At 40.6% G+C, this 14,473-nt stretch overlaps 1 protein-coding gene across 6 annotated transcripts in view; it reads left to right on the top strand.

Annotated features, from left to right (window-relative positions):
• The window catches only part of LOC124788188 (DNA ligase 3), a 637,556-nt gene that overhangs the window by 410,675 nt on the left and 212,408 nt on the right, over window positions 1–14,473 (top strand). For all 6 annotated transcript variants that reach the window (XM_047255354.1, XM_047255349.1, XM_047255352.1 and 3 more), the window contains one exon: window positions 12,770–12,880. In XM_047255354.1, the coding sequence (XP_047111310.1) occupies window positions 12,770–12,880 (111 nt within the window). The remainder of the gene's footprint in view (window positions 1–12,769; window positions 12,881–14,473) is intronic.

Here is a 14,473-nt window from a genome sequence, read left to right as displayed (position 1 = left end):
TTAGTGTTCATGAGCACCCCATGAATGAACCATGGACTTCACCAAGGTAGGGTGCTTGCATATCTAAATGATGTTGATAACTGTACCGTAGGTGCAACCACAACTAGAGGGTTATCTGTAGAGAGGCCAGAATAACTTGTGGTTCTTGAACAGGGTCATCAGCATTTTCAGTAGTTACAGGCCAACAGTCTGGCTGGATGACTGATCTGGCCTTGTAATGTTAGAAAACATGGCCTTGCTGTGCTGCTATTGTGATGGGCAGAAAGTAAAGGTGCGAAACTATAGCCATTACTTTTCCTGGGGCATGCACCTCTGCTTCATGGTTAAATAATTGTGGTATCCTCTTCGGTAACACATTTCAGAGGGAAAAAAGCCTGCCATTTGGATCTCCAAGTAGGGACTACTCATGAGGATATCATCAACAGGAAAACAAAAATGGTGATTCTATCAGTGGGAATGTGGGAAAAGAGAAACTGATATGTTGAAGTTAGATAAAGTGGGAATTAGTGAAGTGCAGTGGCAAGAAGAACCAGATTTTTGGTCTGGTGAGTGTGGAGTTACATATAAAATGTCAAATAGAAGTTATGCATGAGTCACTCTAATAATGAATATGAAAATAGGAATGTGGTTAAATTGCCATGAATAGCAAATGGAATGTGTCGCTTTAGCCAAGACAGACATGTAGCCAATATCCACTTCGGTAATATAAATTAATATGCCAACTAACTCCACAGATAGTAAAGAGACTGAAATGGTATAGTACCCCTAGTGCAGAACTGAGTATGTTGTGTCTTTTTGAAAACTGAATGTGAGACTAATTGCAGGAAACAACTTGATAATACTTTTAAGAACATTGTTTACTATGGCCACTTGCTGGACACACACACACACACACACACACACACACACACACACACACACACACACACGAGACAGTCTCCGGCTGAGGACACAGCAGCAAGAGACTGTGGTCGTGTGTGCGTGTATGGGGCGAGAGAGAGAGAGAGAGAGAGAGAGAGAGAGAGAGAGAGAGAGAGAGAGAGAGAGAGGCTACATCTATATCTACATGACTACTCTGCAATTCACATTTAAGTGCTTGGCAGAGGGTTCATCGAACCACAATCATACTATCTCTCATACTATCTCTCTACCATTCCACTCCCGAACAGCGTGCGGGAAAAGCGAACTCCTAAACCTTTCTGTTCGAACTCTGATTTCTCTTATTTTATTTTGATGATCATTCCTACCTATGTAGGTTGGGCTCAACAAAATATTTTCGCATTCGGAAGAGAAAGTTGGTGACTGAAATTTCGTAAATAGATCTCGCTGCGACGAAAAAGTATTTGATTTAATGACTTCCATCCCAACTTGCATATCATATCTGCCACACTCTCTCCCCTATTACGTGATAATACAAAACAAGCTGCCCTTTTTTGCACCCTGTCGATGTCCTTCGTCAGTCCCACCTGGTAAGGATCCCACGCCGGGCAGCAATATTCTAACAGAGGACGAACGAGTGTAGTGTAAGCTGTGTCTTTAGTGGACTTGTTGCATCTTCTAAGTGTCCTGCCAATGAAACGCAACCTTTGGCTCACCTTCCCCACAATATTGTCTATGTGGTCTTTCCAACTGAAGTTCGTAATTTTAACACCCAGTTACTTAGTTGAATTGACAGCCTTGAGAATTGTACTATTTATCAAGTAATCAAATTCCAACAGATTTCTTTTGGAACTCATGTGGATCACCTCACACTTTTCGTTATTTAGCGTCAACTGCCACCTGCCACACCATAGAGCAATCTTTTCTAAATTGCCTTGCAACTGATACTGGTCTTCGGTTGAGCTTACTAGATGGTAAATTACAGCATCATCTGCGAACAACCTAAGAGAACTGCTCAGATTGTCACCCAGGTCATTTATATAGATCAGGAACAGCAGAGGTCCCAGGACGCTTCCCTGGGGAACACCTGATATCACTTCAGTTTTACTCGATGATTTGCCGTCTATTACTACGAACTGCGACCTTCCTGACAGGAAATCACAAATCCGGTCGCACAACTGAGACGATAACCCCCATAGGCCCGCAGCTTGATTAGAAGTCGCTTGTGAGGAACGATGTCAAAAGCTTTCCGGAAATCCAGAAATACGGAATCAACCTGAGATCCCCTGTCGATAGCGGCCATTACTTGTGTGTGTGTGTGTGTGTGTGTGTGTGTGTGTGTGTGTGTGTGTGTGTGTTTTTAATAATACTGTTACAGTCCATCCTGGATTTTCTATTGTTGAACACAGTCAAATGCCTTAGGTAGGTCACAGAAAATACCAAGTGCTATTTTGTAATTTAATGTTTGTAAAATTCGGTGAGACGATGCAGATGGTGTTCTCAGTTTAGCAACTCTTCTGAAATCCGAATTGTGGTTTACTGAGGGTGTTATTGATTTTCAGGTGGGATACTGTTCTACAATAATCACCTTCCAAAACTTTTGGAAAATGTCAGAAATGTAATGGGTCAGTTGTTATTGACTTCTCTGCTATCGCCTTTCTTATAAAGGGGTGTAAGAAGGGCACATTTCAATCTCTCTGGAAAAATGCGCTGAGACAGTGATGCATTACCTGTTTCAGAAAACACGCTGCTTATTATGTGGAAACAAGTCTTTAGTACTCTGTTTGAAATACTATCAAATCCAGATCACCTTTTATTTTTGAGAGAACATATAAAGTTCTTAATTTTAGAAGGAGAATCGAATGAGACATCCATATGATTGAATTTTATGTCAACTGCTTTTTCAACATGTTGCTTTGGTTTTTCCCTTGAATTGTTTGCCCCTGTAATTTCTACTACATTTAAGAAATGGTTGTTAAAGATGAATGCTACCTGTGACTGATCTTTTGTAGCCCTTCCATATAAGTCAATATAGTGTGATTTTCTCATGTTCTGTGGCCTGTTGTCCTGCCTCTTCTTTTACTACAATCCATATAGACTTAAATCTGTTGTCAGAATTGCTGATATCTGACATAATGTGCATGTTCCTTGATTTATCATAACTCTTCTTAGTAATTTTGAGCAGTTTTTGTGGTTTGCAACTACTACAGGGCCTTAGTTTATCCTTAAAAATAAGTTTCATTTTCCTTTTCCTTTCACAAGATGGTTTAATCCCTTTAGTTATCTATGGCCTTTTGCATTGATATTTAATGTCCTTTCTGTTTAGCTTCTGCAAATTTCTATTTTCAACTAATGATATGAATTTATCACGGAATAGTTTAAATTTTATTTCAGTATTTGGTTTGTTACAAATTTCATTCCAGATCATCTCTTGTAAACTATTCTTAGAAATGTTTGTCCTGGAGTCATTAATTATTATAACTAATTTCCACTGAGAAGTGTCTATACCGTAAGGCACTATGTTGTTGTTTTATCCTGGCTGACTGTGCATCATAATCAAAGAGCATTTTTATTACTAGGTATACAGTTTATATTTTCTTGCTTTCAGCTTCATTAAGGAAAACATTGTCAGTTAGGATCCTACTGTCTTTATCCACTTATGTTGGAATTTTTATTACTGAGGTTAAATTTTAGGATCCAAATAATATTTCTATATACTTTTTCCTATCAGAATCTTTCAGAAAATCTATACTGAAATCACCACAAACTGCTTGCTGTGTTTGATAGATAGCAGAGTAAGGAATCCATATGCCTCACAAACAGTTCAAAATTTCCCAGTGAGGACCTGTATTCAGCTACAATTAAAAGTGAACTATTTTTACTATTAATATGTACAGACCACTACAAATTCTATATTCTGATCTAAAAATGGTTCCCTTCTGACATCAGTAACTACAGGAATCTTGCTTTGTGTGGTGGATACCATTATAAATTTCTGCAGATATTTAAGGGAGGTGAAAATTTGTTATGGACTGAAATAAAGCAGTATGGAGGGGAGGCAGGGGGGGGGGGAAGGGGGGCGGGGAAGAGAGTGAGAGTGAGAGTGAGAGTGAGAGTGAGAGTGAGAGTGAGAGTGAGAGTGAGAGTGAGAGTGAGAGTGAGAGTGAGAGTGAGAGTGAGAGTGAGAGAGAGAGTGAGAGTGAGAGAGAGAGAGAGAGAGAGAGAGAGAGAGAGAAGGCAGCATGGGGTTAAATCTGCAAAAAGGCAAAGTGCAGTAGAAATTCTCAGAAAACAGAAATGATATTAAATTTATATGACAGAAGGAGAAAATATAAAAATGCAAGAAATGAAACAGGTGAAAGGGAGTACGAAAAATGATTCACAGAAAGTGCAAAATGACTAAGCAGGAATGGGTGCAAGACAAATGTAAGGCTGTGGAAGCGGCTTTAACTATGGGAAATGTGGATGCTGCCTACATAAAAACTGAAGACCTCTTTTGGGGAAAGCGAAGCAGCTGCATACCAAGATCTCAGATGGTATGCCAGTAGTTAAAAGCAAAAGCTGAATGGTGGAAGGAATACATTGAATGGCTGTATGAAAGAAATAAAGTTGATAGCAACATTATAGAAAAGGAAGAGGAAGTGTGAGATGTGTCTGTGTGAGACGATTTTGTCAGAGCAGTGAAAGTCCTACGTCAAAACATGGCCTCTGGAATAGGTGAGATTCCCTAAGAATAATGGAGGTCTTCGGGAGAATCAGCTGTGACATGATAGGCTGAAGAAGGAAAATCTACATTCGTAGCTTATCTAGAGCAAAAGAGAGCTTTTGGTTATGTGTATTGTGATACACTCTTTGAAACTCTGAAGGAAGCAGGGATAAAATACAGGATGCAAAGGTTATTTACAACTGCTACAGAAACCAGACTGCAGTTGTGAACTGAAGAACAGGAAAGGAAGCACTGTTTGAGAAGAAAGTGAGGTATGGTTGTAACCTATTCCTTATGTTGTATGCTGAGCAAGCAGTAAAGGAGAGACAAGGGAAATTTGGAAAGGATATTAAAGTTCAGGGAAAAGAAATAAAAACTTTGAGGTTTGTGAATAACACTGTAATTCTGTCAGAGACAGCAAAGGACTTGGTAAGAGCAGTTGAATGGAATTGGTAGTGTCTTGAAAAGAGGTTGTAATATCAAAACAAGTGAAACAATAGTAATGGAATGTAATCTTATTAAATAATACAGTGCTGAGAGAATTAGATTTGGAAATGAGACACTAAAAGTAGTAGACAAGCTTTGCTATCTGAGCAACAAAATAACTGATCATAGCTGAAGTATAGAGGATATAAAATGCTGATTGGCTATAGCAAGGTAAGAATTTCTGAGAAAGAGTAGCTTGGTAGCATTGAATATAAATTTGCATTAGGAAATCTGTTTTTGAGATTTTTTATGGAGTATAGTCCTATACATAAATGAAACATGAACTAGACAGACAGAAGCGAGGTTCGGTAGTAGATCGAGAAATGCAAGATCGCCAAAGAACAGGAACACTTTTAATGCCTGGATCCAGAACTTATGTAAGTGAACCAACTCAGGCAAAACATCCAGGACCTGGATGTGTTACACAAGTCAACAAACCTGCAGGTTTTTAAGGCCAAGCACAATGAAGCCAAGAAAATCTTTAAGAAAGAGCTTTCAAATCTAAGAAAACAGATATACAGCAGTGAAATAGCTCAGTCAGACAATATAGCCAAGACCTCATGGAGAATTGTAAATCAATTTCGCAAAGCCATGCCGAAGCCAGAAACTGAAATTGTAAATAAAAGACACGAAGGAAACACAATTAAAGATCCTAATAAAGTCTGCAATGTTTTCAATAAATACTTTATATCTGCAGCTGTTAGTCCAGTTAATAACACAATTGTGAGTAGTGAGGTAAAGCTCTGCCACTTTGAAGAGCCACCTTTTGAATTCAAACAAGTAAGTGAAAAAGAAATAGGCAGGATAATAAATAACCTAAAGAATAAGTACTCATGCGGATGGGATGGTTTGAGTAGTATCGTGATTAAAAAATGTAATAAGGAATTAGATAAAATAATCACCCACCTGGTAAACTGCAGTATTAGAGAACATACATTTCCAAATGTATTCAAATGGAGCACAGTTAACCAGTGCATAGAAAAGGATCCAAGGAAGAGGTTTCAAATTTCAGGCCCATATCATTAATACCTGTCTTAAGCAAAGTATTTGAAATTGTGCTGCTGACACAACTTAGTGACTATTTCTTGAAAAATATGTTCCTAACAGACACACAACATGGATTCCGAAAAGATCATAGTACTATCACAGCAATTACGGAATTTCTTCACAAAACATATGGTGCCCTTGATCAAGGAATGCAAACAGCTGGCATATTTCTAGACCTCACTAAAGCCTTTGAGTCGGCAAACCATGAGTTAATTTTAAGTAATCTTGAGTCATACAATGTAAATGCTGCATCCATGCAATTGCTGGCTACATATTTATTTAACCGCAAGCAGTGCACAAAGCTGACTTACAAAATCAATAATCAAATCATTAATTTCCAGTCCAAATATGAGACAGTCACGCAAGGTGTACCCCAGGGCTCAATTTTGGGCCCTTTCCTTTTCCTAGTGTACATAAATGATATAGATCAACCTTTCAACTCCCAATTGGTAACCTATGCAGACGATACCTCACTGTTATTTCTTGGTAAACAAAATGATGAGTTAACGTTGGTAGCAACTGAGGGCCTACGTCAAATAACTACTTATTTCCAAGATCGAGGTTTGAAAGTTAATATCAGTAAATCTCAGTTATTCCCATTTAAACTTACAAACTCTCACCAAACCTCTATCAGTAACATAGGTGGAATTGAAGTAGTGGACACAGAAGGCTGCAGATTTCTAGGTATTCACCTAGATGAAAATCTAAGATGGGTAAACCATATCAAATTTTTATGCAATAAAATCAGCAGTTCATTACATCTAATTAGCCAGTTATCAAAAGTAGTCCCACATCAGATATTAAAAACAATTATTATGGAACCATTTTTGCACAGATTAATTACGGGATAGAGATATGGGGTTGTGCTGCCGACATACATATGAACAGAATATTAACCCTACAGAAAAGGGCAATCAGAATTATCCATGGATTAGGGTATAGAGATTCATGCAGGGAAATCTTTGTTCATCATAAATACCTCACAGTCTACTCACTGTATCTTTACAAATTAATTATATTTTTTGTGAAACATCAAAACAAAGCAACAAAGTGCTCTGATATGCATGCCTATAATACAAGAAATAAAGACTGCTACTACAGACAAAGAACAAAATTAAAAACAACAGACCATAGTCCATGCATTAGTGGTCATATATGGTACAACAGATTACCGAGCTCTATAAGGTGCCACAAAGGGAACTTATTCAAAGTGAAACTGAAATATTTCTTGATTGACAAGTGTTTATATTCTTTAAGTGAATATTAATATTAAACTAAAATAAATTATTGTGTGTGTGTATATAAAATAGAGGGAAACATTCCACGTAGGAAAAATATATCTAAAAACAAAGATGATGTGACTTACCAAACAAAAGTGCTGACAGGTCGACAGACACACAAACATACACACGAAATTCAAGCTTTCGCAACAAACTGTTGCCTCATCAGGAAAGAGGGAAGGAGAGGAAAAGACGAAAAGATGTGGGTTTTAAGGGAGAGGGTAAGGAGTCATTCCAATCCTGGGAGCGGAAAGACTTACCTTAGGGAGAAAAAAGGACAGGTATACACTCGCGCAAGCGCGCGCGTGCACACACATATCCATCCGCACATACACAGATACACGCAGACATTTGTAAAGGCAAAGAGTTTGGGCAGAGATGTCAGTCGGGCGGAAGTAAAGAGGCAAAGATGTTGTTGAAAGACAGGTGAGGTATGAGCGGCGGCAAATTGAAATTAGCAGAGATTGAGGCCTGGTGGATAACGAGAAGAGAGGATATACTGAAGGGCAAGTTCCCATCTCCGGAGTTCTGACGGGTTGGTGTTAGTGGGTAGTATCCAGATAAACCGGACGGTGTAACACTGTGCCAAGATGTGCTGGCCGTGCACCAAGGCATGTTTAGCCACAGGGTGATCCTCATTACCAACAAACACTGTCTGCCTGTGTCCATTCATGCGAATGGACAGTTGGTTGCTGGTCATTCCCACATAGAATGCGTCACAGTGTAGGCAGGTCAGTTGGTAAATCACGTGGGTGCTTTCACACGTGGCACTGCCTTTGATCGTGTACACCTTCCGGGTTACAGTACTGGAGTAGGTGGTGGTGGGAGGGTGCATGGGACAGGTTTTACATCGGAGGCGGTTACAAGGGTAGGAGCCAGAGGGTAGGGAAGGTGGTTTGGTGATTTCATAGGGATGAACTAAGAGGTTACGAAGGTTAGGTGGACGATGGAAAGACACTCTTGGTGGAGTGGGGAGGATTTCATGAAGGATGGATCTCATTTCAGGGCAGGATTTGAGGAAGTTGTATCCTTGCTGGAGAGCCACATTCAGAGTCTGATCCAGTCCCAGAAAGTATCCTGTCACAAGTGGGGCACTTTTGGGGTTCTTCTGTGCGAGGTTCTGGGTTTGAGGAGATGGGGAAGTGGCTCTGGTTATTTGCTTCTGTACCAAGTCGGGAGGGTAGTTGCTGGATGCCAGAGCTGTTTTCAGGTTGTTGGTGTAATGGTTCAGGGATTCCGGACTGGAGCAGATTCATTTGCCACGAAGACCTAGGCTGTAGGGAAGGGACCGTTTGATGTGGAATGGGTGGCAGCTGTCACAATGGAGGTACTGTTGCTTGTTGGTGGGTTTGATGTGGACGGATGTGTGAAGCTGGCCATTGGACAGGTGGAGGTCAACATCAAGGAAAGTGGCATGGGATTTTGATTAGGACCAGGTGAATCTGATGGAACCAAAGGAGTTGAGGTTGGAGAGGAAATTCTGGAGTTGTTCTTCACTGTGAGTCCAGATCATAGAGATGTCATCAATAAATCTGTACCAAACTTCGGGTTGGCAGGCCTGGGTAACCAAGAAGGCTTCCTCTAAGCGACTCATGAATAGGTTGGCATACGAGGGGGCCATCCTGGTGCCCATGGCTGTTCCCTTTAATTGTTGGCATGTCTGGCCTTCGAAAGTGAAGAATTTGTGTGTCAGGATAAAGCTGGCTAAGGTAATGAGGAAAGAGGTTTTTGGTAGGGTGGCAGGTGATCGGCGTGAAAGGAAGTGCTCCATCGCAGCGAGGCCCTGGACGTGTGGAATATTTGTGTATAAGGAAGTGGCATCAATGGTTACAAGGATGGTTTCCGGGGGTAACAGACTGGGTAGGGATTCCAGGTGTTCGAGAAAGTGGTTGGTGTCTTTGATGAAGGATGGGAGACTGCATGTGATGGGTTGAAGGTGTTGATCTACGTAGGCAGAGATACGTTCTGTGGGGGCTTGGTAACCAGCTACAATGGGACGACCGGGATGATTGGGTTTGTAAATTTTAGGAAGAAGGTACAAGGTAGGGGTGCGGTGTGTTTGTGGGGTCAGGAGGTTGATGGAGTCAGGTGAAAGGTTTTGTAGGGGGCCTAAGGTTCTGAGGATTCCTTGAAGCTCCGCCTGGACATCAGGAATGGGATTACCTTGGCAAACTTTGTATGTAGTGTTATCTGAAAGCTGACGCAGTACCTCAGCCACATACTCCCGACGATCAAGTACCACGGTTGTGGAACCCTTGTCCACCGGAAGAATGACGATGGATCGGTCAGCCTTCAGATCACGGATAGCCTGGGCTTCAGCAGTGGTGATGTTGGGAGTAGGATTAAGATTTTTTAAGGAGGATTGAGAGGCAAGGCTGGAAGTCAGAACTCCCTGGAAGGTTTGGAGAGGGTGATTTTGAGGAAGAGGAGGTGTATCCCGCTGCGACGGAGGACGGAACTGTTCCAGGCAGGGTTCAATTTGGATAGTGTCTTGGGGAGTTGGATAATTAGGAGTAGGATTAGGATCATTTTTCTTCATGGCAAAGTGATATTTCCAGCAGAGAGTACGGGTGTAGGACAGTAAATCTTTGACAAGGGCTGTTTGGTTGAATCTGGGAGTAGGGCTGAAGGTGAGGCCTTTGGATAGGACAGAGGTTTCGGATTGGGAGAGAGGTTTGGAGGAAAGGTTAACTACTGAATTAGGGTGTTGTGGTTCCAGATTGTGTTGATTGTAATTTTGAGGGTTTGGGGGGAGTGGAGCTGGAAGTGGGAGATTGAGTAGATGGGACAGACTGGGTCTGTGTGCAGTGAGAGGAGGTTGAGGTTTGCTGGAAAGGTTGTGAAGGGTGAGTGAGTTGCCTTTCTGGAGGTGGGAAACCAGGAGATTGGATAGTTTTTTGAGGTGGAGGTGGCATGCTGTTCTAATTTGTGATTGGCCTGTAGGAGTATGCTCTGAACAGCCGGTGTGGATGTGGGAGAGGAAAGATTGAGGACTTTCATTAAGGATAGGAGTTGATGGGTGTGTTAATTGGCTGAGTTGATGTGTAGGTGAAGGATTAGGTGGGTGAGGGCAATGGATTGTTCAGTTTGGAACTGGTATAGGGACTGATGGAAAGAAGGATTACAGCCAGAGATGGGAACTTTAAGTGTGAGGCCTTTGGGCGTAATGCCAAATGTCAGACAAGCCTGGGAAAATAAAATATGGGAGTATAATCTGGCTAGGGCGAAGGCATGTTGCAGAGGGAATGCAAATAAAACTTAATGGGGTCGTTGTGAGGGTGACATGGTATTAGAAGGTGGAAAGTGTAACATGAGGCTGAAATGAAAATGAAAATAAAAATGTATGGCGAGAGATAAGGTTAACTAGAAAGCAACTGGAGATCTGGTCTGAAAAAAGGCGAAAAGGTGTTGGTTATAGATGGGCTATGTTGATCCTGTGGTGAACTTGGGTTGGTAGACAACGATGTGCACAAAGGTTATGTGGTTGTGTTGCCGCCAAAACACGTTAAAGGGTGGAGCAATTCGGGAAAATTTAGACAAAACTGTGTGTAAATGTAATGGTTTTGTGGTGGAAGATAGTGAAAAAGGCTAACAATTGTCTGACGAAGAAATAATGACGTTAAAACCTGTGGGAAGTGGCTAAAAAAGATCAGTGACGTGGGAAAAACGGAAATGGAAAAAAAAGCGAAAGTTATTGGAACTGGCCGAAATGACTGTTTAATAGCTGAAAGGAACTGTTTGTGAACTGGAAACGGTGGATTTTGTAGCAGCAGTTGTTGAAAGTGGAAAAAAAATTTTTTTTTGGTTATGGTTTGGAAGTGGCTTACATATTATATATAAATGTCTGCTTGTGTCTGTATATGTGTGGATGGATATGTGTGTGTGTGTGTGTGTGTGTGTGTGTGTGTGTGTGTGTGTGTGTGTGTGTGTGTGTGTGTGTATATATATACCCGTCCTTTTTTCCCCCTAAGGTAAGTCTTTCCGCTCCCGGGATTGGAATGACTCCTCACCCTCTCCCTTAAAACCCACATCCTTTCGTCTTTCCCTCTCCTTCCCTCTTTCCTGATGAGGCATCAGTTTGTTGCGAAAGCTTGAATTTTGTGTGTATGTTTGTGTTTGTTTGTGTGTCTATCGACCTGCCAGTGTTTTTGTTCGGTAAGTCACCTCATCTTGGTTTATATATTCCACGTGGGAAAAAATATCTAAAAACAAAGAAGATGTGACTTACCAAACGAAAGCGCTGGCATGTTGATAGACACACAAACAAACATAAACATACACACAAAATTCTAGCTTTCGCAACCATCGGCTGCTTCGTCTGGAAAGAGGGAAGGAGAGGGAAAGACAAAAGGATGTGGGTTGTAAGGGAGAGGGTAAGGAGTCATTCCAATCCCAGGAGTGGAAAGACTTACCTTAGGGGGAAAAAAGGACAGGTATACACTCTCTCGCGCTCGCGCGTGCGCACACACACACACACATCCATCCGCACATACACAGACAAGAAGCAGACAGAAAATGTCTGCTTGTGTCTGTGTATGTGCGGATGGATATGTGTGTGTATGCGAGTGTATACCTGTCCTTTTTTCCCCCTAAGGTAAGCCTTTCCGCTCCCGGGATTGGAATGACTCCTTACCCTCTCCCTTAAAACCCACATCTTTTCATCTTTCCCTCTCCTTCCCTCTTTCCTAACGAAGCAGCCGATGGTTGCGAAAGCTAGAATTTTGTGTGTATGTTTATGTTTGTTTGTGTGTCTATCAACCTGCCAGTGCTTTCATTTGGTAAGTCACATCTTCTTTGTTTTTTATATATATACACAGTTGTGTAAAATCTGAATATTTGTAATAGGTACGATGTAACACCCAATATTGTGCTTTATTAGGTACAATGGTACATTTGTATCATGTATATGTGATCACATATGTATATATGACTGTACTAAACTTGTAAAATAATGCTATGACGTTTGCAAAAGGCACCAGTTGATGTCTCCAAGCAAAAAAATACAATAAATAAATAAAAATAAAATAAATGATAAGGAGCTCATACAAGATAATAGAAGCTTCTGCATGTGGTGCTACAGAAAATATTGAAGATCAGATGGGTAGATCAAGTAACTGATGAGGAGATACAGAATCAAGTTGGAGAAAAAGTAATTTATGGCATAACTTAAATAAAAGAAGGGATCCACTGACAGGACACATCCTGAGGCATCAAGGCTTTATCAGTTTGTTACTAGAGGGAATTTGGGGTGGTGAGGCCCCCCCTCCCCCCCTTGTATTAATTGTAAAGAAAGATGTGGGGATGTATACAGTATGTTTTGTTCCTTTTTGTCCTGATAATCATTTCTTCTAATTATTTCATATAATCGCAGGATGAACTGGGGCCACAGGTGACAAAGATCAGCAGAGAGGCCTCTCGTGTGCCCAGTTGGCTAAATTGCACGAAGACAATGATTCCAGACTTTGTTGCCAAGGATCCTAAGGTAAGTTTCTGTGGACTTAGTTTTCACTTTGTTAATTTGTTAATTATCTCAAAAGGAAAATTCACCATGAGGAAATTTTAAAATCTCATGGAGCAGAACATGTGGTCATTAATTAATTTAAGAAGACAAAATTCAAAGTATATCTGGCACACACATTGAGAAGTAGAAAAAATCTGTGTAACTGTCAGAACTGTTTACTTCTGCCTCAGGAAGAAAAGGAGATAGGATGTGCAAGGCTGGAAACAAGGTATGTGTCACATACACCAGGGACTGAAAAGGACTCACATGTAGACCTTGTGATGACAAACAGACTAGTGATGCACATTCCATACATTTCACACGTGTACAGTCTGTGAAGGACTGAAATTCACTAGGGAAAATAAAAATGATGATGATATACAACTTTTTTATGTCTACTCAACAAGCCACTTTTTGCTATATTTAGTGTAGGGTAGGCTTTTTTTTTACTACTATAATCTCCCCACCCCAAATTGCCCCATACTGGATGCAATGTAAGCACATTCAGTTTCAATAGTAAATCCCTGCAGTCACATCTACGTAAAACACATACATAAATCATAAACCCCTGTGAAGTACCGGGCAAAAAGTGTCTATCATTGTATGACTATTTCCATCACACACTACACCTCTTGTAGTTTCTGTTATTGGAATACTTGTCTATGATGTTCTTGTGCTTAGTAAATGAATCAAAGATTAAACATGCTGTTCTTCATTCTTCTATCTGCCCCCCCATTAATCCTGCCTGATAACGGTCTTGGGCTGGCGAAGTAAATAAAGATCTTACAAGTTGCTGCTTTCATGGGTGAATTACATTTCCTTAGGTTCTTCCAGTGAATCTGCTGTCCAATTTTCCTACAGTTAATTTTATGTTTTTGTTCAATCTTAGTTTATTCTGTGCAGATACTCCTACATATTTTAAAGTTGTTTATGTTTATAGTGATGATAAATAGTGTAATAGAATAGTAATGGCTCTTCAGGCTCATTTATGCACAGTACCTTACTGTTAGTCCCTGCACCAAGCATTTTGCTTAAATAGTGTGACATTGTGATGTTCTAACCACCACCATGACCACCACCACCACCATCACCATTTGTGAACCCTCCACAGAACTTATGACGGTATCCGCCATATCACCACCTGGGAGTTGCTGTTTGTTGTCCTCTGGATCTCATGTGTAAAAAAGCAAGCAGAATTTCAAAAGGTGGTTGTTTGCAGAATGCACACTGATTCCTACAGAGGCAACTTCCATTCTCCAGTAGGATCTCAATACACTTGCATGAAAGTGTTTCATATCTTGAACAGATTTAAGGCAATGGTGCGGGCCTATTCTTGTGTGTCTCTCTTGGATAATATACCTTGTAAACGGAAATAACCTGCATCCATTTCCCAGTCGCTTGGAATGCCTCAGTGCTCCAGTGACCTATGATAGTGGTATAATAAAGGAGAGGAAGTAATTCCACAGACTCTGTATAAAATTATACAATTATCTCATCAGATCTAGTTGCTTTTCCTTTGTAGAATAATTTTAGTTGATTTTTTGTTCCATTATCACTTACCTGAAAGTTATTTCA

This window comes from Schistocerca piceifrons, chromosome 3, assembly GCF_021461385.2.
Source record: "Schistocerca piceifrons isolate TAMUIC-IGC-003096 chromosome 3, iqSchPice1.1, whole genome shotgun sequence".
Lineage (NCBI taxonomy): Eukaryota > Metazoa > Arthropoda > Insecta > Orthoptera > Acrididae > Schistocerca > Schistocerca piceifrons.
This window is presented reverse-complemented; position numbering and strand designations above follow the sequence as displayed.